Genomic DNA, 22,370 nt, shown 5'->3' on the forward strand with positions numbered 1-22,370 from the left:
TTCTGAGTTTATCCCCTTTAGGCCATCCTTACATGGCGGAAATGGCTTTATGCCTATGGAAGCTTGCTTGCAGGAGAAAGATCTTCCGATCCCTCTTCCCAAGTCTCTGGCTGGCTCCTGAATCTGACGCTGTACACATGAGCAATGACAAATTAGCCCGGAGGAGTCTCACAAATGTGAGAGACTCCTCCAATATGCCGTGGGTTTAACTCGCAGGAAAAGTAGTTACCGCTTCCGCTGACCTTGAGAGTTACCCATCGGGGATAATTTCATTCAGAATTAAAATATCCATTGCGACAACAACCGTTAATAATCACGGCAGTGACGAAATTATTAATGCATAAGCCCCAACGTCTCATAAGCTTCATAAATAAGGTTACAAATTTGAGGGAAGCACTATGGGAAAATAAAAGATGACCAGTATGTAACACTTATCTAAAACGGAAGCTTTGGCCCAGAAACATATGACTGGTATATTAACTATTGAGCAGTTTGTCAAAGCCGCCAATCAGCGGTTTTGACCAACAGCTTTAAAATGGCAACAAGAATCCATGTTGCCGTTTTAAAACCATCAAAGTCGTGATGAGTGACTGCTTTGACAAACCGCCCAATAGTAAATATACCCCTCAGACAGTCACCTTGTTAATTAGTTTGCTCGAAAATGAACTGGAGTGTGATTAAATATTTTGAGACACCATACTTTTATAGTAAGGCTGTTAATAAAAAAAGAGTTACAATTATATTGTGTCAAAGTGAAGAAAATTCCCGTAACACATGGAGATTCCCAACAGTACTGGGAACAGGAATGCTGGCTACAGAGCCTGCTGCCATGGTCCTAGAGATGGGAAACGGGAAGAGCCATGTGGTATGAATTATATCTCCGGGATCACTCATCTCATGGCTATGGTAATGCTTAGGTCTACAGCACAGCCCCACGTCCTGCTGAGAACATCACTCTGTGGACATGTCAAGGGAGTAGTGAGGGCGCTTCACCCACTGCGCCCTCTGTCATAAAACACAGCTTGGCTGCAAAGCAGCTCACATTCCAGAGAGATGCATAACGTCGGAAAATAAGAGACAGATCCAGCACACTTACCCAATCCTGGTGAAGAGCTTCCCTTGGGCATGGAGGAAGCTGAGCAGGAAGCGTTTGTTCAGCTGCATGGGAAAGAAGAAGAAAAAAAAATGAATAAAGAGAAACAATAAAACCTTCGACATTCTGGGAAAGGAGTGGAGTCCCGGGTGCTGAAATAACCTGGCCTGGGGATGTGTGGGCGAAAGGCTGGAGATGGGAAATGAATGACATGCCCTAAATCTCACACACATGCTGGGATGGGCACATGCCATTCTAAGGAGCAGAGGATAGCATGCCTTAGAACTGCACCCTCTGCTGGCCATTCCAGGAATGTGAAGTCAGTGCAGGGTAGTCTCGGCTGAAGTCAGTGCAGGGAAGTCTCTGCGTATTCTGGAAACATGAGTGATGCTGCATAGTATTTCTATTTATAATGAAGGAGACCGTAGTGTTCAGGCTACTCTGGAATCAAGAGCACAATGAGGTCTATGTGTAGGAAACCAAAAGCAGCGACAGACAGAAGGAGACCATTTTAGTTCCACTGTTACATTAATAAAATAACTGAAAAAAAACAATATAATAGATAAAAAAGCGTAATAAAAATGCGGTTTGAGGAGAGTCTATAATTCTAAAAAAAAAAAACACACTCTTAATTACTCAATGGAGAGAACACATTTCACACTGAAGGAAATTATTTTGCAGTGTACAATTATGTTACTGGAACAGTGTTTTATATTCAGTTTTATCATTTCTTCAAAGTGAACGTATTTATCACAAATATAACTGACGATATTATATCCACAGCAATAAAAGGTGGATGCATCATTGGAACATGCACTACGATCTTTAAAAACCAAATAAATATTTGAGCAATTAACAGAGACAGACAACAGCCGTGAATTTCATTTCTCTCAGCAGATTGTGTTTTTTTTATTTTCTAAACCATTAAAATAACTGAGAAATGCTTTTTTTGGCACTCGCCAGGGGATGCCAGCAGTACTACTACCAAGTAAATGCCAATTCTTAGCACAATATCCACATTATACAATAATGCCTACTATTTGCTTAGCATTCGATCACTGTAATCGAATTGGCTGAGGAAGTGTGCCAGCTGATGATTGATAAAAGTAAAAATGACCCATCAGTTATGTAAATAAATGCAAAATATTGCACTGAGCGGCCAATCAGGACACAGAAAAGAAATAAACCCTATTCCTTGTGCTATATTTGATGCTGTAAACATAACAGTAAAGGGCATATTCTAACCACCTGATATTGGTTGGGTATGGGTGACCGGTGGTTGGGATACCGCCGGTCACCGTACTCGCCACAGGTTCTATTCCCACTCTATGGGTGTCTTGGACACCAATGAGTGGGAATAGTCCATGTCAGTCGGCATGCCGACTGTCAGGCTTTCCACCAGGCAGGATTAACTGCATCCCCTTGGTAAGCGTGGAACGTTTAGCTAATTTATGTAACTGAATAAAAAGACCTGTAATGTTCAATATGCCATGGCTCATCAATTTCAAGAATGCAAACAGATCAAGCAGTGCCTGGGGTAACAGATAAAAGGCCAAGTACAAGTAAGCCAGGGAGACAAATTATAATTCGTTAAGAATGAAAGAATGAACTGTGATGTTATAAAAGACTGTCTCTAATTTATCAGTGCCACGACACACACTCGGGGTGCCCTAGAAGCTGAAAGCAACCCCCCGCCACGCCTGCAGCCTGACACCTGCACAATCCTACATGCACGCAGAAGGAACCAAATAAGGGAAGGATTGTGCACAGCGGCCCCAGGATGAAATTGTGTCTTAAGATGAAATTTCAATACTTGAGTTTTGGACGTAAATTTCTGTATCTGCTCTTTCTCAAGCCTGAGTCTGCTCTAAGCCTCCTGCACGAAGAGCGAGAGGAAGAGAGGCAGCCGAGATGTGAGGATCCCTGGGAATCCAGGATGCATCCAGCAGAGAGACAGACACAGAATGGACATCCAGGGGGGGACTAACAACAAAGCATAGGACCCCCTGACAAAGGGTATGCAAAGGCTTCCGCTAGGCATGAAGGCACTCTGCAAACAAGCTAAAGGGTAAAGGGCACAAACAAAACCACAACAATATTCATTTGTGCCCGGAGATAGGAAAACAATAGAAGTCCGGCTAAACTCTCCATGCTTAAAAGCCCTGTGTGTATTCCTGTGTGCAAAACATGAAACGTCCTGGATCTTACACAGCACATACACCGTCAGCACTCAACCCTATCAGGGAATGTTTCCTAAAAACCCCAAATTAAGAACTCACCCTCCACACCAAACACCTTGCTGTAGATTCATTATGAAGCAGCTTAATTGCATAAAAGGGCATATAGGCATCACAGACAATGTAATGGTTAGCATTGCTGCCTCAAAGCACTGAGGTCTTGGGTTTGATTCCTATCATGACCCTAACTCTGTGGAGTTTGTATGTTCTCCCTGTGCTTGCGTGGGTTTCCTCTGGGCACTCTGGTTTCCTCCCACAATCCAAAAATATACTGGTAGGTTAACTGGCTCCCAACAAAAATTAACCGTGTGTGTGTGGTAAGGAATATAGATTGTAAGCTCCCATGGGTCAGGGACTGATGTGAATGGCAAAATATTCTCTGTAGAGCGCTGTGGAATACGTGTGCGCTATAAAAATAACTAGGAATAAATAAATTAAGGCAAGTACATCATTTATTTTTAACTTTAGGTAGATAACTCAAAATGAGTGACTCTTCCAGTATAAACAACCACCATGCCATTTGGCCAACCTGTGTTTGGAATGTTGCTCTATCACAGGTAACCAGGTATGGTATATTATGTCTACATGCAGAATGTGTAGATGGACGTTATGTCAACGTAATGTTTTTCTACTGTTAGAACACTAACCATATGTCAACACTGACTGTCGACATTCACAATGACTACATAAAGACCATGACGACGGTCATGTTGACATTAGAACTACAAACCCAGCTGACATTATATGCCGAGGGAGATCGCAGGTGCACAGCGTGCCAACAGGGGTAGAAAATGACAGCAGGTCAACCGGGGGCTGGCTAGATAGATAGATAGTGACGGGATATGCACTATACCTACAAGAGTATAGACTAGTTGCCTTATTTAGAAAATAGGATTTTAAATACCTACCAGTAAATCCTTTTCTCGTAGTCCATAATGGATATTGGGGACAGATTAGTACGATGGGGTATAGACGGGTCCAAAGGAGCCAGTGCACTTCCAATTTCTTCCACTGGGTGTGCTGGCTCCTCCCCTCTATGGCTCCCCACACAGGTCAGTTACAGGTAAAACAGTGCCCGAAGGAGAATGACATACTTGAGAGAAGGAACATAACAACCAAAAGTGTGGTGAGATTTACACACCAGCACACCAACATATAACCTTGCCAGCAACACCTGGCAATATTAACAGCAACAGCTGAACCGGAACACATAACAGAGAACCTGCAGAAAGTCACTGCACAGAGGCAGACGCCCAATACCCCTTATGGACTACAAGAAAAGGATTTACCGGTAGGTATTTAAAATCCTATTTTCTCTAGCATCCATAAGGTATATTGGGGACAGATTAGTACGATGGGGATGTCCCAAAGCTACCAGAATGGGCGGGAACATGCGGAGACATCTGCAGCACCGCCTGCCCAAACTGGGTATCCTCTTTTGCCAGGGTATCAAACTTGTAGAACTTCACAAAGGTGTTCTTTCCCGACCAGGTAGCAGCTTGGCATAGTTGTGGGGCCGAGACTCCATGGGCAGACGCCCAGGAAGAGCCCACCGATCTGGTAGAGTGGGCCTTCAGAGACTTAGGAACAGGTAAGGCTGCCGACGCATAGACCTGTTGAATAGTAAGCCTAATCCAACGAGCAATGGACTGCTTTGAAGCAGGGCAACCCTTTTTCTGCGCATCATACAGCATGAACAAGGAATCCGTCTTTCTGATCCAAGCTGTCCTCTTGACAGATTTTCAAGGCTCGCACAGCATCCAATGCCTCCGGAGTAGCAGAAGTGCCAGAACTAGACGGAATCACAATAGGTTGATTCAAGTGAAACGCGGAGACCACCTTCGGCAGGAACTGCTGTCTAGTCCTGAGCTCCACTCTTCTTCTCATAAAAGACCAAGTACGGACTTTAGCACGACAAGTACCCCAATTCTGAGACATGCCTAGCAGAAGCCAGGGCCAGTAACATCACCGTTTTCCATGTGAGGTACTTGTCTTCTACCGTCGTCCGAGGTTCAAACCAGGAGGACTGTAGAAAGCGCAATACTACAGCCAGATCCCAAGATGCCGTAGGCGGCACGAACGGAGGTTGTATGTGAAGCACTCCTTGCAAGAAGGTGTGAACTTCTGGCAAGAGAGCCAACTTCTGCTGGAAGATGGAAAGAGCTGAAATCTGGACCTTAATGGATCCCAGACGTAAGCCTGTATCCATTCCAGCCTGCATGAAACTTAGGAACCTTCCCAAGTGGAATTCTGCAGCGCCAGATATGATGCTAGCGTTTTGATGTCACAGGTTTTCTGGCTTGTACCATAGTGGCAATGACCTTTTGGGAAAGCCCTTTGTGAGCAAGGATGTTCCGCTCAACTTCCATGCCGCCATATGTCCGGGTAGACGAACGGTCCTTGTTGAAGAAGATCCCTTTTTAGAGGTAGAGGCCAAGGGTCCTTTATGGACATGTCCAGAAGAGCCGCGTACCACGCTCTTCGGGGTCAATCCAGGACAATCAAGATTACTCTCACTCTTTGATGCCTGATCAGCTTGAGCACCCTTGGGATCAGCGGAATCGGAGGAAATATGTAGACCAGCTGGTAAGGCCAAGGCGATGTCAGCACATCCACTGCGCTCGCCTGAGGGTCCCTGGTACGTGAGCAATAGCAGCAAAGTTTCTTGTTGAGGCGAGAAGCCATCAAGTCGATCTGTGGGAATCCCCACTTGTCGATGATCTGTTGAAACACCTGAGGGTGTAGTCCCCGAGTCGCCACGACCTCCACCCGGGGGAGTGGGAAGTCCGCTTCCCAGTTGCCACACCCGGAATGAAGATTGCGGACAGTGCTCTTGCATTTCTTTCTGCCTAGAGGAGTATTCTTGACACTTCTCGCATGCAGGCCCTGTTTTTTTTTGTCCATCCTTGTCGATTGATGTACGCCACCGCCATGGCGTTGTCCAACTGCACCTGGATCGCCTGATCCCGGAGTAGAGGGGATGCCTGAATCAGAGCATTGTAGATCGCCTGAAGTTCCAGAATGTTGATCGGAAGTAGGGCCTCTGAGGCAGACCACCCTCCCTGGAACTGCACCCCCTGGGTGAAAGCTCCCCATCCTCTCAAACTCACATCTGTCGTGAGGAGGATCCAATCCTGAATCCCAAAGTGTCGACCTTCCAGCAGGTTGGAAGACTGTAGCCACCACAGGAGTGGAATCCTGGCCTGGGGCGACAGCCGTATCATCCAATGCATCTGAAGATGTGAACCGGACCACTTGTTTAGGATGTCCAATTGGAAAGGTCTGGCATGAAACCTCCCAAACTGTATCACCTCGTACGAGGCCACCATCTTTCCTAACAATTTTATGCAAAGATGAATGGATACACGAGCCGGTCAGAGAACCATGCGAACCATTTCTTGAAGTGATCTCACTTTGTCCTCTGGGATGAACACTTTCTGTGCTATAGTATCCCCAGAAACAGGAGCCGCTGAGATGGTTCCAGTTGGGACTTCTGCAGATTGAGGATCCACCCGTGGCGAGACAGAAGTTGGATAGTGCGATCTATATGGAGCAGTAGAAGCTCCCTGGAACTCGCTTTTATCAGGAGATCGTCCAGGTAGGGAATTACATTGACCCCCTGGACCCGGAGCTGAAACATCATCTCAGCCATCACCTTCGTAAACACCCTCGGAGCTGTAGACAGGCCAAAGGGTAATGCCTGAAACTGGTGGTGATCGTTCAGTAGGGCAAAACACAGATAAGCCTGATGAGGAGGCCAAATTGGGATATGGGAGGTATGCGTCCTTGATATCCATGGACACAAGGAATTCCTGTGGCTCCAGGCCTGCGGCCACCGCTCTCCGCTCTCAAAGATTCCATCTTGAATTTGTAAGGATTCAAGGACTTCAGATTCAGAATGGGTCTCACCGACCCGTCTGGTTTTGGTACCACGAACATACTAGAGTAGTAACCTTGTCCTTGTAAGGGTATCTCGCATATTTTCCAAAGCTGGCAAGCCCGATTTGAAAAATTGTTGGGGAGGAGCTCCATCGAACTCCAGCTTGTAACCCTGAGAGATAAGGTCCCTTACCCAAACATCTTGAATGGAAACCGTCCCAGATGTGGCTGTAGTGACGTAACCGAGCTCCCACCACGAGATCCCCTCGAGGTGGGTGGGCACCGTCATGCTGAAGTCTTTGCGGCAGCCTAACTTGTGCTTTGATCCCGAGATCCGGCAACGGCTGGTTTCTTAGGCTTACCTCTGGTGCCTCTAGCTGCGTTGGAGGTCCCCCTGACCCTAGATCGAAATCTGGAGGACCGAAAGGACTGAGTAGACGTCCCGGGTAGGTACTTCTATCAGGCGGATCTCCTGAAAGGAGAAACGTGGATTTCCCAGCAGTAGCTTTGGAGATCCATGTGTCCAATTCACTTCCAAAGAGCCATTCACCTGTGAAGGGAAGAGATTCCACATTACGTTTGGAGTCAGCATCAGCAATCTACTGACGCAACCATATGGCTCTGCGCGCAGACACAGCCATAGCAGAGATCCTAGCATTAATATTGCTAATCTCTTTAAGGGAGTCACAGAGGACTCTTGCGTGTCCTGAATGTGTTTTAGAAAAGTTACAGTAGTAACTAAGGTCATATCACCCGAAAGACCTTTCTGAATTTGAGTAGCCCAGGAATGAATTGCATGTGTCATCCAGCAACCTGCAATGACCGGTCTTTGAGCTACACCTGCAGCAGTGTATATAGATTTTAGAGTGGCCTCAATTTTCCTATCTGCCAGGTCCTTTACGGTAAAGGAGCCCGGAATAGGAAGTACCGCCTTTTTAGAAAGGCAATAGACGGAGATATCCACTGCAGGAGATTCTTCCCAGAATTTTCTGCCTTCAAGGGCAAAGGGGAACGTATGGAGAAACCGTTTGGACACCTGATATTTTTTATCTGGATTTTTCCAGGCTATTTTAAATAAGTCATCCAATTTCTTGGAGTCAGGAAATGTGACTGTCAGTTTGTCTTGCGGGAGGAAAAATGACTGCTGAGTATTAGCATCCTCCAGGGGGAGCTTTAACACATCCCGAATAGCCAATATTAGGGGTTCAATAGCCTGGGTAGGAGTAGAATCCCCACTTATGGGGTCCATCCCCATCATCCTGTATATCATCATCAGTATCTGATAGGAGTGCAGGTAGAGCACATTTTTGTGCACCTGTAGCAGACAGGGGGGGGGGGGATGTTTAGCAGTTAGACTTGACACTGCTTGTTGCAGTTCGAGTCTTATTGGCATTTGCAGTGAGTTGAGACGACATATCAGACATCATGTTTTAATAGCCCCCAGCCAGGAGTGCTCTGGACTCTCCCCCACATTGTTATCAGCATTCTGAGATGACCGACTACACTGCTCACATGATATTGAGCCAGATGAACTAGGAGAGAATCTAGCATTACAAACTCTGCACAACTTCTGTTTTACCATATTGAATAAGAAAAACAGGTACAACACACATACAACACAGCCTGAAATACAATACAAGCCTGTCCTATTACATGTGAGAGGAGCCCGCTCTCATGCAGCTACGCCCCCCGCCATGGCGCCAGAGCTACTGTTTTATATTTATACTGGCCATGTCTCCCTATGTTTGTAGCCTCACACAAATGCTTGGTACAATGTATTTTAGCCAGTCTCACGCAGGGGCTACAGCGGGTCCCCCCCCCACCCCCAGGAGGGACCCATATGCCTCACCCACGCTTCAGCCGCACAGTAAACCGGGGGACCCCCTAGTGGGGTCCCTGGCATGTACTCACCCCCGATGATCACCTTCAGGCAGTGTTAGGGGTGTGTGGCAGCCAAGGTGCCATGCCCCACTGAACAAACAGCCCCTCAGGACGGTGGTCCTACAGCGGGGAAACGGCTCTGCACCTCAAGAGGCCGGTGACCATCCTTCCCCTAACTCCCACGGTGCAGGAATCCTGTTGCCCAAAGAGCATACCGAAAGAAATAAAACTTTCAAAGAAATCTCTTTTTTTCTTTTCTTTTTTTTATTTTAACAAAATATATCCATTAATTAAAATGAATATAAATCCTTCATTTTGGTCACTGGCCATGTACAGAAAAGGGAAACATTTAATATACCCTATAGAACACCATATATTTATCACAAAATGTTATTTTTGACGGTAAATCAATTTGCAGATTGTCAGGCGTGGGAAACTACACATAGCAGAACTTTGAAATTTATTTCACTTGAAAAACAAACCCACAGATTACTTATATGTCCTTTATATTTCTCCTTAATCAGTTTTGAAATCTTTCACTTTCTTTTAAATCAAGGCAGTGACTAGAATAGCAAATGTTAACCGTATTTAATGGCCGGATGAACGTTATAACGAGACTGGAACGTCAAAAGTTTGTTAACTTGTGCCTATGTTAGGGCAATATATATGGATTATTTCACCTCTCTGTGTAGGCCATAAACAAATTGATACGTTTAAGACTATTATTCTCCTTCCCTGACCTCCATCATAACGTTAGTGCTTTTGGACTTGGCCACAATATGGTCACATCTGGTCACTATGCACCAACCACAGTAAGACTGGCAGGAGACTATGGTTATGCCCTTTATGACTCCTCAAGCAAAGAGGCACATTGGATAAAGATGACAGATTATTACTATTATTATTATTGTCACGCAAGATTCTGAATGCTCCTCCAAACTTGTTGAACAACTGGGCGGCAGAAGGGCTTTTCTCAGTTTAATAAATATACCGCCTAATTAAAAGATTATAAAAAGTTTGTAAACTTGAACAGAAGGTGGTGGCAGCCTGCACCAATGTTTCACAAACTTGGTTCTCAATACCTCTTTACAGTCAAAGTCTTAAGGATATCCATGCTATTGGACTTTGACGCCCAAGGTTGGTAAAAAGAATTGAATTGAACATAATAAAAGATATCTTCGTTGGTTAATACCCAATTGCATCAGATGGGACAGGCGCCAGTGCAGCCTGTGTTAATAGATTACTTTTGTGTGATGGAAATTAAGCAACTTTGTCAGAGACAGACTTAAGGTGTGTACACGCTGGTCGATATATCGCGGGTCCATCGGCCAGTGTGTACGAGCAATATGTCTGTGAACTCAGTCATTCAGACATATTGCACTGGCCCTGCTGCACAGCAGACGGCCAATATATCGTTAGGTACACAAGCTGCAGCAGCCGGCGGTGACTGACCGCTGAACTGGGCGGGTGTGTGTAAATGCCCACCCAGTTCATGACGTCAGTCCACGACGAGTCGAGCAGTGTGTATGCACAGAAAACTGCCCGAACCAGCTTTAGATATATCTGCAGATCAATTGATCTGCAGATATATGTGTAGGTGTGTACCCAGCATAAGTCAAGGAAAATAAAAATAAAAACCAAACATACACACGGGCAGCACGCCAGAGCACACTCACATACACACCCAAACACCTCTGGACGTCCGGAGTGGAGCAGCAGCAGGGACAGCGCTGAAGCACACAGACATTGTCTTGCGGGATTTCTCCTCACATGGAGGAGCTTCTTGGAAGCCACAGTTAACGAAAGCTGAACAGCCTGAGGAAGACTCCTGCAATTCAATAATGCAATTTGTGGGGGCCCCCGGGACAGACGCCCCTGGCATCCCCCTCCCTTAATCAGTTTCTGGCCAAGGTGTAAAGTTGTTCCTTGTTTCTGCTTTCCTCCCACCTCTGAATCAGCCCAATAAGCTGCAAATATGCACATTTCACATCCCATCCTCTTCTTCCCCAAAAACTTTTATCCCCATGTACAGCTTGGCCAGGCGGCTTTATGGACAACAAGACCAACATCAGACCTGGTGGAGTTTGTTCTTCTGGGATTATTTTCTCAGGTGTGATCACTTGGATTTTGCACATACATGTTTAGTAAATCCAGGTTAATAGTACAATGGGATTATATTTCATACTTAGGGGTATATTTATTAAAGTGCAGGATTATATAAATGGAGATGTTGCCCATAGCAACCAAACAGATTCTAGGTATCATCTCCTAGAAAGTGCTAGACAAATGATAAGTAGAATCCGATTGGTTGCTATGGGCAACATCTCCATTTCTATAATCACGCACTTTAGTAAGTATACCCATTAGGGTGTAGTCCCCAGGCTTCAACTGAATATTAGCTAATAGAATGCCAAGTGTAGAACCTTAACCTTGCATCAATTCATTACCATTCGAATCGAGAGAAGTAATGTGTCACAAATTGCACAAATCTTAGGCCCCAGACTGCACAGACATAGACAGATAACCAGTATTTCTCTGCCTTGCGGCTAAAATCAGGTGTCAATGCCTATGAAGGGGTATATTCAATTGAAGTCAAATTACGGCATGGATTCGTCAGTTTTTGGATTCGACACTATTCGACAGCCGAAACCCTCTACCCGGGACACTGAATTCGACATATTCAATTAAAAACGGATTCGACACGCCCTCTGTCGAAAAACAGACCAATCGTCGAATAGTGGCCTGGATTCGACTTCCCGCCATTTGGAAACATATATAGGATATAAAAAAAATATGATATATATGTTGGAAAACGCAGGGATTGTCCTAAAAAAACGATTCCACAAGAGCGCTGACTGTAATGGCTGCTCGTCTCCCTGAAGTCTCAAAAACGTGAGTGAGGAGAGAGGAGTGGCTTTGGAGAAGTGTATCCTGGGTAACTGTGGAATCATGGGTACATTTCCCTCAGCAAAGCACAGGAACAAATATTCTTTTAAAAAAATCGATTATATAATACTGTGGGTCATAAATAGAAAAACCAAGTAGATAATCCCTTCAAATATAAATAGATATGCTATTAGAAATCAAAAGCACCAAAAAAAAAAAAAAAAAAATAAGAATTTACTTACCGATAATTCTATTTCTCGTAGTCCGTAGTGGATGCTGGGAACTCCGTAAGGACCATGGGGAATAGCTGCTCCGCAGGAGACAGGGCACATCTAAAGAAAGCTTTAGGATCACCTGGTGTGCACTGGCTCCTCCCCCTATGACCCTCCTCCAGACCTCAGTTAGGATACTGTGCCCGGACGAGCGTACACAATAAGGAAGGATTTTGAATCCCGGGTAAGACTCATACCAGCCACACCAATCACACTGTACAACTTGTGATCTGAACCCAGTTAACAGCATGATAACAGAGAAGCCTCTCGAAAAGATGGCTCACTACAACAATAACCCGAATTTTTTGGTAACAATAATTATGTACCAGTATTGCAGACAATCCGCACTTGGGATGGGCGCCCAGCATCCACTACGGACTACGAGAAATAGAATTATCGGTAAGTAAATTCTTATTTTCTCTGACGTCCTAGTGGATGCTGGGAACTCCGTAAGGACCATGGGGATTATACCAAAGCTCCCAAACGGGCGGGAGTGCGCGGATGACTCTGCAGCCCCCAATGAGAGAACTCCCGGTCCTCCCCAGCCAGGGTATCAAATTTGTAGAATTTTACAAACGTATTTGCTCCTGACCAAGTAACTGCTCGGCAAAGTTGTAAAGCCGAGACCCCTCGGGCAGCTGCCCAAGATGAGCCCACCTTCCTTGTGGAGTGGGCATTTACAGATTTTTGGCTGTGGCAGGCCTGCCACAGAATGTGCAAGTTGAATTGTACTACAAATCCAACGAGCAATAGTCTGCTTAGAAGCAGGAGCACCCAGCTAGTTGGGTGCATAGAGGATAAACAGCGAGTCAGATTTCCTGACTCCAGCCGTCCTGGAAACATATATTTTCCGGGTCCTGACAACGTCTAGCAACTTGGAGTCCTCCAAGTCCCTAGTAGCCGCAGGCACCACAATAGGTTTGGTTCAGGTGAACGCTGAAACCACCTTAGGGAGAAACTGAGGACGAGTCCTCAATTCCGCCCTGTCCGAATGGAAAATCAGATAAGGGCTTTTACAGGATAAAGCCACCAATTCTGACACGCGCCTGGCCCAGGCCAGAGCCAACAGCATGACCACTTTTTCTGTGAGATATTTTAACTCCACAGATTTAAGTGTGTCAAACCAATGTGACTTTTGGAACCCAAAAACCACCTGGAGATCCCAAAAGTGCCACTAAAGGCACAAAAGGAGGCTGTATATGCAGTACCCCTTTAACAAATGTCTGAACTTCAGGGACTGAAGCTAGTTCTTTTTTGGAAGAAAATTGACAGAGCCGAAATTTGAACCTTAATGGACCCCAATTTCAGGCCCATAGATACTCCTGTTTGCAGGAAATGTAGGAATCGACCCAGTTGAATTTCCTCCGTCGAGCCTTACTGGCCTCGCACCACGCAACATATTTTCGCCAAATGCGGTGATAATGTTTTGCGGTTACATCCTTCCTGGCTTTGATCAGGATAGGGATGACTTCATCCGGAATGCCTTTTTCCTTCAGGATCCGGCGTTCAACCGCCATGCCGTCAACGCAGCCGCGGTAAGTCTTGGAACAGACAAGGTCCTTGCTGGAGCAGGTCCCTTCTTAGAGGTAGAGGCTACGGATCCTCCGTGAGCATCTCTTGAAGTTCCGGTTACCAATTCCTTCTTGGCCAATCCGGAGCCACTAATATAGTGCTTACTCCTCTCCATCTTATCAATCTCAGTACCTTGGGTATGAGAGGCAGAGGAGGGAACCCATACACTGATTGGTACACCCACGGTGTTACCAGAGCATCTACAGCTATTGCCTGAGGGTCCCTTGACGTGGCGCAATACCTGTCGAGTTTTTCCCAACGGTTTATAATCATGTGGAAGACTTCTGGGTGAAGTCCTTACTCTCCCGGGTGGAGGTCGTGCTGAGGAAAACTGCTTCCCAGTTGTCCACTCCCGGAATGAAAACTGCTGACAGTGCTATCACATGGTTTTTCGCCCCGCGAAGAATCCTTGCAGCTTCTGCCACTGCCCTCCTGCTTCTTGTGGCACCCTGTCTGTTTACGTGGGTGACTGCCGTAATGTTGTCCGACTGGATCAACACCGGCTGACCTTGAAGCAGAGGTCTTGCTAAGCTTAGAGCATTGAAAATGGCCCTTAGCTTCAGGACATTTATGTGAAGTGATGTCTCCAGGCTTGACCATAAGCCCTGGATATTCCTTCCCTGTGTGACTGCTCCCCAGCCTCGCAGGCTGGCATCCGTGGCCACCAGGACCCAGTCCCGCATGCCGAATCTGCGGCCCTCTAGAAGATGAGCACTCTGCAACCACCACAGGAGGGATACCCTTGTCCCTGGTGACAGGGTTATCCGCTGAAGCATCTGAAGATGCGACCCGGACCATTTGTCCAGTAGGTTCCACTGGAAAGTCTTGCGTGGAATCTGCCGAATGGGATTGCTTCGTAGGAAGCCACCATTTTTACCCAGAACCCTTGTGCATTGATGCACTGAGACTTGGTTCGGTTTTAGGAGGTTCCTGACTAGCTCGGATAACTCCCTGGCTTTCTCCTCCGGGAGAAACACCTTCTTTCTGGACTGTGTCCAGGATCATCCCTAGGAACAGAAGACAAGTCGTCGGAACCAGCTGCGATTTTGGAATATTGAGAATCCAATCGTGCTGCCGCAACACTACCTGAGGTAGTGCTACACCGATCTCCAACTGTTCCCTGGATCTCACCCTTATCAGGGAATCGTCCAAGTAAAGGATAACTAAAATTCCCTTCCTTCGAAGGAATATCATCATTACGGTCATTACTTCAGTAAAGACCCGGGGTGCCGTGGACCATCCCTACGGCAGCGTCTGAACTGATAGTGACAGTTCTGTACCATAACCTGAGATACCCTTGGTGAGAAGGGTAAATTTTGACATGAAGGTAAGCATCCTTGATGTCCCGAGACATCATGTAGTCCCCTTCTTCCAGGTTTGCAATCACCGCTCTGAGTGACTCAATTTTGAATTTGAACCTCTGTATGTAAGTGTTCAAAGATTTTAGATTTTAGATTTTAAAATCGGTCTCACCGAGCCGTCTGGCTTCGGTACCACAATAGTGTGGAATAATACCCCGTTCCCTGTTGCAGGAGGGGTACCTTAATTATCACCTGCTGGGAATACAGCTTGTGAATGGCTTCCAAAACAGCCTCCCTGTCAGCGGGAGACGTCGGTAAAACAGACTTTTGGAAACGGCGAGGGGAATACGTCTCGAATTCCAATTTGTACCCCTGAAATATTACCTGAAGGATCCAGGGGTCTACTTGCGAGTGAGCCCACTGCGCACTGAAATTCATTGAGAACGGGCCCCCACCGTGCCTGAACTTGTAAAGCCCTAGCGTCATACTGAGAGCTTGGCAGAGGCGGAAAAGGGTTTCTGTTCCTGGGAACTGGCTGATCTCTGCAGCCATTTTCCTCTCCCTCTGTCACGAGCAGAAAAGAGGAACCCTTTTGTCCGCTTGCCAACCAGGACTGCGCCTGATAATACGGCGTCTTATTTTGAGAGGCGACCTGGGGTACATCCCCTTTTTTTTTTTTTTTTTTTTTTAAGGCAATACTTCCAAATGCCGTTTGGAATCCGCATCACCTGACCACTTTACTGGTATAATTGGACAACGCACTTATACTTGATGCCAGTCGGCAAATATTCCGCTGTGCATCATGCATATATAGAAATGCATCTTTTAATTGCTCTATAGGCAATAATATACTGTCCTTATCTAGGATATCAAATTTCCAGTCAGGGAATCCGACCACGCCAACCCAGCACTGCACATCCAGGCTGAGGCGATTGCTGGTCGCAGTATAACACCAGTATGTGTGTAAATACATTTTAGGATACCCTCCTGCTTTCTATCAGCAGGATCCCTAAGGGCGGCCATCTCCAGAGAGGGTAGAGCCCTTGTTCTTACAAGCGTGTGAGCGCCTTATCCCCCCTAGGGGGTGTTTCCCAACGCACCCTAACCTCTGGCGGGAAAAGGTATACTGCCAATAACTTTTTAGAAATTATCAATTGTTATCGGGGGGAAACCCACGCATCATCACACACCTCATTTTATTTCTCAGATTCAGGAAAACTACAGGAAGTTTTTCCTCACCAAACATAATACCCCTTTTTTTTTGGGTGGTATTTATATTATCAGAAGAGTGTAAACTTTTTCCATTGCCTCAATCATGCAATGTGTGGCCCTTGGAAATCACGGTTGTCTCTTCACCGTCGACACAGGAGTCAGTATCCGTGTCGGCGTCTGTATCTGAGGTAACGGGCGCTTTAGAGCCCCTGTATGAGACGTCTGGACATGCACAAGCTGAGTAGCCGGCTGTCTCATGTCAACCACTGTCTTTTATACAAAGCTGACACTGTCACGCAATTTCAACAGTACATCCACTCAGGTGTCGACCCCCCAGGGGGTGACAACACTATTACAGACACTCTACTCCGTCTCCTCATCATTTTTCTCCTCATACATGTCGACACAAACGTACCGACACACAGCACACACACAGGGAATGCTCTGATAGAGGACAGGACCCCACTAGCCCTTTGGGGAGACAGAGGGAGAGTTTGCCAGCACACACCAGAGCGCTATATATATACAGGGATAACCTTATATAAGTGTTTTTCCCTTTATAGCTGCTGTATTGTTTATACTGCGCCTAATTTGTGCCCCCCTCTCTTTTTTAACCCCTTTCTGTAGTGTAGTGACTGCAGGGGAGAGCCAGGGAGCTTCCCTCCAACTGAGCTGTGAGGGAAAATGGCGCCAGTGTGCTGAGGAGATAGGCTCCGCCCCTTTCTCGGCGTCCTTATCATCCGTTTTCTTGTATGTTTTGGCAGGGGTTAAATGCATCCATATAGCCCAGGAGTTATATGTGATGCATTTATTTTAGCCATAAAAGGTTTTCTATCGATTTATTGCGTCTCAGGGCGCTGCCCCCCCAGCGCCCTGCACCCTCAGTGACCGGAGTGTGAAGTGTGCTGAGAGCAATGGCGCACAGCTGCGGTGCTGTGCGCCTACCTTTATCTGAAGACAGGAAAGTCTTCTGCCGCCGATTTTTTCCGGACCTCTTCGCTCTTCTGGCTCTGTAAGGGGGTCGGCGGCGCGGCTCCGGTGACCCATCCAGGCTGAACCTGTGATCGTCCCTCTGGAGCTAATGTCCAGTAGCCTAAGAAGCCCAATCCACTCTGCACGCAGGTGAGTTCGCTTCTTCTCCCCTTAGTCCCTCGATGCAGTGAGCCTGTTGCCAGCAGGTCTCACTGAAAATAATAAACCTAAACTAAAACTTTCACAAAGAGCTCAGGAGAGCCCCTAGTGTGCACCCTTCTCGTCGGGCACAGAAAATCTAACTGAGGCTTGGAGGAGGGTCATAGGGGGAGGAGCCAGTGCACACCAGGTGATCCTAAAGCTTTCTTTAGATGTGCCCTGTCTCCTGCGGAGCCGCTATTCCCCATGGTCCTTACGGAGTTCCCAGCATCCACTAGGACGTCAGAGAAAAAGTATTTAAGATTTCTTATCAGCTCACGCCAGAAAAAGTAGGCGCAATGAAATTTACGAAATGACTGTCGAAAAGCAATGATGTCGAATCGACATTCTTCAATTGAATAAACTTTTGTCGAAATGCTGAATTTTTAACATTACAGACTTGAAAGTGTCGAATAGTACAAAGTCGAAACTGAAACTACAGGTTTTTTGTCGATAAGTGCCGTATTGAATTGTCGAATCCGTTTCGACATGGTTGTTTGGTCGAAAAAGCTCAGTTTTTCGACAATTTCAGTAATTCAATATCAATTGAACACTGTTGGTCTTAAAGGAAATTCTAAGTAGACAAAAGGCTGTCACATGGTCCTCTGGCCAAGAGGTCAGCAGCCTGGAGATTGAGGTGCCATGTGCCCCCAGGGCATCGTGAGGTGGTGGTGCCTGAAAATACCCTGCAAATACAAAAAGTAAACTGAAAAATGATATACAGGTGCAGCTATTGTTACCCACTACTTGGTCAATAAGGATAGTAGCAGTTGAGGGAAACAGACGCTGTTGCGTGCCGCAAGGCGCACAGGCATGAACGGATAGCATCAAGCTACATTAAATGATTATAATTCTGTAAGACAGGTCAGGGAAGATAAAACCATAAGCGGGAAGAACTATCTAACCGTAGATGAGAGCTCCCGAAATTAAAATGATAAACACACCTTTTTTGAGACAGTCATTATTTAATATGTAAACGACAAAAAAGACAAAAGGGAAAATATATGCTTAGAGCTTAGATAGCTAGTGTCACACAAAAAGCAATTTAAGTACTGTGCTTAATCTCTGCATTTCCCTGCCTATTACAATCTATGCGACTCCAGTTCCTGTTACGTGTGCTGTATTTATGTAAGTAGAAAACCAGTGTATGATCAGCAAAGTTACTCTATACTAGTCCAACTTCATATGTAGAACCGAAACAGATTTTATCTTGTACAATTACAAGGACGTGACTGATCTAAAATATCTCCAACCTTGATACATTTTCTCTTTATCGGGTCAACATCTGTGCTATAGTTAGGTTTGTGGCCTAACAAAGAAGATCATATGAAGGTCAGTGTGTAAGGGGACAGACATGGCATGGTGGCTGAGGAGGAAGTGGGTATACACTGGTGAGTCACACCAAACGCTGCGCATGGTGGAAGTCACGTCGCACATTCTCAGATGCTGGGAAAGTGGTTTGCGTGTTTAACCAACCACAATGCAACATGGCAACTTACTTCCTCCACTCTGTAGTTCCTCTGAAAGAAAACCAGTACACACGCACAGGGTTTCCGATTGCCTGGCAGCCTGCCACAGCTTAGTTTGTAAATTAAAACACTGGGGGAGGGGAATGTATTAAAGCTTGGAGAGAGATAAAGTGGAGAGAGAAACAGTACCAACCAATCAGTATCTAATTGCAATTTTGTAAGCCGTGTTTGAAAAATGACAGTTGGGAGCTGATTGGCTAGTACTTTATCCCTCTCCAAGATTTGATACATCACCCTCTTTGCAAGCAAACCTATATGTAAATGGTTTACAAAAGGCCATGACACATGGGGAATAGCAGCAGTAAATATATATATATATATATATATATATATATATATATATATATATATATATATATATATATATATATATATATATATATATATATATATATATATATACACACACACACACATACATACATACACACACACACACACACACACATATATATATATATATATATCTCTCCACACACACACACACACACATGGGATGTAGTTATGCGACAGGCGGTCAGGTGACCGCCGGGTCACAATAACGGCACCTACATCCTGCCCACCCATAATCATGACAGTCGGCATGCCGACTAACAGGGACTATTCCCACTCCTGGGTGTCCACGACACCCATAAAGTGGGAATAGAACCTGACCGAGCCCGCCCGCTGGTCACACGATACACACCCCACACACAAATATGAGCATCAGGGTGGTGCACTGATTGACTTGCTAACAGTATGGAGGTTCTGGGTTCTATTTACACTAAGGAGCTGTCTGTGTGGAGTTTGTATGTTCTCATCTTGTATGTGTGGATTTTCTCCAGATTACCCCCACAATCCAAAAACACACTGTTTAGTTGGCTTCTGATAGAAAAAAAAAAAATACCCTAGTGTACATTTGTGTTTACATGTGGCAAGGAATATAGATCGGGATTATGTGTGGTAGAGAATATAGATTGTAAACTCCACTGGGGCAGCGACTATTGTGTAGGACTAAAGAAATTTCTCTAAAAACGCTAAAGAATATGTGTGCACTATATAAATAATGGTTAATAAATAAATAATCTTGAAAAAAGACAAAAAAAAACCAAAAAACTAAACACTAATATAATGACACTAAGATTAAGGGGAGTCAAATTTTGAAACAGATTCTAATATACTGTAGATAGGAATAAGAAAGTACATTACAGAAGTGGTTCGAAATGGGGGGTGGGGTTTTTTGTTGTTGACAAAAACGTAATACTAATTGGCTGTGAGTGAAACTTAAAAAGCCGACAAATTGAAATATATCAAGTGGAACAGTAATACCCTAATCTTATGATAGCATGACAGACCTGCGTGTTGTAATGGTTCTAAAACAACCAGGTCACAGCTCTATTAAAGAGAGAAACAGCACCACCTAGGGGCCCAAGATGATAACTGAACTTACATTTTCGCACAATGGTACTTCAAAAGTAGGCTATATACAGGTGTAAAAAATAAATCTGCTATACCACCTTCTACAGTGTTAATAATCACTTCATATAGAGACATAGACTCTCTATAGAATACAAGCATTTATAGGTATAGAATCAGCTTCAGTACTACAAAAGGGTCCTTAACGGAAGACTCACATCACTTGGGCTAAGACTATCCAGGCCGTCGTTCCCACAAGTGTCACTACTTGGATGGCCTCCCCTTGTCGGGTGTATCCATTTTTCCACTCTTGTATCTTCAGCAGTGTTACGGAAAGTGGTGCCTGGGACTTGATGGTTTAATCCCATATCCTTCTGCTTCTTCTGTTCTAGTTGCTCAGCCTAAGTGATAGAGGTGAGAGGAGAGTCAGATCAGGAAAAAGATCTCAACACCAAATTAAAGAAGCGGTTGTCCCACATCTCACTCTTCAATAAAACAGAGAACAAATGTATAAATGTGCTCAAATTTGTGTGTTTTTTTACGAGCAAGGCATGTCATTGTGCGGGTATTTACTTAGATATGAAACAGCCATTCAACAATAGAGCATAGATATAGCCAACTGGAGCAATGTTGGCTTATCACAACACCTGTCTAGGCACCAGAAACCGGCTGGTAAAAGGTGATACTTGAAGGAACACTAGAGATCTCCTATATAATAGCCCAGATCTGTGTCTCTGTGACTGTGTGTGTATAACGCTGGGCGTGACTAGGAGCTCTGATTGGGTTAGTGGCAGGTCTATCACAGCCAGTCCACAGCTGATTGGGTGAGAAACGCCCTACCACACAGGTTACATCCAATAGGAGGCTCTGCCCTTTGGCTGCTAAGTGTTCCCAGAGCAGGATTAACAATGGGGCTGATGGAGCTGCAGCGCCAGGCCCACAGCCCAAAAAAGGCCCACTGCATCTGCAGCAACATACCCTCAACAACTTACACATACAAATCGTGTCAAATGCGGAAAAAGGGGCATGGTCATGGGTAAAGGGGCGTGGCCATGCCCCTTTTCCTATATTTTCAATGGAAGTTTGGAGGGGATCAGTACGTAATCCCGCTGGACGGGATACCGGCGGTCGAAATACCGACGCCGGAATCCCGACCACACAATCCCGACAGGGGTGGCGAGCGGAACGCAGCCCCTTGCGGGCTCGCTTCGCTCGCCAAGCTGCGGGCACGGTGCCTTGCTACGCTCGGCACACTATTATATTCTCCCTCTATGGGTGTCGTGGACACCCACGGAGGGAGAATATGTCGGGATTGTGGCGGTCGGTATTCCGGCGTCGGTATTTCGACCGCCGGGATCCCGTCCAGCGGGATGTTGACCGCATCCCGTTTGGAGAGCCAAAAATCGGTACAGACCATAAAAAAAAGGTACAGTTGGAGGGCATGAAACAAGTCTCTGCGCTGTATATAGGGAAAATCCTTTTACTGTAGTGTCCTATGTCCTGCTGCCAGTCCGCCTGCACCGTCTGGCATCAACAATCCCCACTTCCTAGCCGCGGCGCGCGTGGAACAAAAGCTGCTGCGGCCACCGGCATAGATGTGTATGAAAGCGGTGCAACGGAAGGCTTTCACAGCCCTCCCAGCGCCGCATACTCTCGGAGCCCTGGAGCCTCCTCTGCGTGTGATGTCACAGAAGTGCCTCCCCGCCACAGCCGCGCCCAGATTCCCAGAGGCCCCGACTCCGCAACACAGCACCTGGGCTGCCGGGCCTAGAAGCCCCGAGATGGCTAATGTAACGGATAGAGTGGGTGATATTGCGGAGGGAAATGTCTGGACGCGAATCAATGTAAAAGGTGACAGTGCTGTGCAGTGCAGTAGGTGTGCAGTGTCACTGACACTGCACAGCACTCTCACATTTTACACTGATTCAGCGAGTCACTCCGTT

The 22,370-nt window shown here is 45.9% G+C and overlaps 1 protein-coding gene across 2 annotated transcripts in view; it reads right to left on the bottom strand.

Annotated features, from left to right (window-relative positions):
• Positions 1–22,370, bottom strand: part of SMG6 (SMG6 nonsense mediated mRNA decay factor) — a 547,213-nt gene that overhangs the window by 409,121 nt on the left and 115,722 nt on the right. For both annotated transcript variants that reach the window (XM_063956128.1, XM_063956126.1), the window contains 2 exons: positions 20,646–20,828; positions 1,097–1,158 (listed from right to left, as the gene is read on the bottom strand). In XM_063956128.1, the coding sequence (XP_063812198.1) occupies positions 1,097–1,158; positions 20,646–20,828 (245 nt within the window). The remainder of the gene's footprint in view (positions 1–1,096; positions 1,159–20,645; positions 20,829–22,370) is intronic.

The sequence above is a fragment of the Pseudophryne corroboree genome, chromosome 2, assembly GCF_028390025.1.
Source record: "Pseudophryne corroboree isolate aPseCor3 chromosome 2, aPseCor3.hap2, whole genome shotgun sequence".
In the NCBI taxonomy this organism is placed as follows: Eukaryota; Metazoa; Chordata; class Amphibia; order Anura; family Myobatrachidae; genus Pseudophryne; species Pseudophryne corroboree.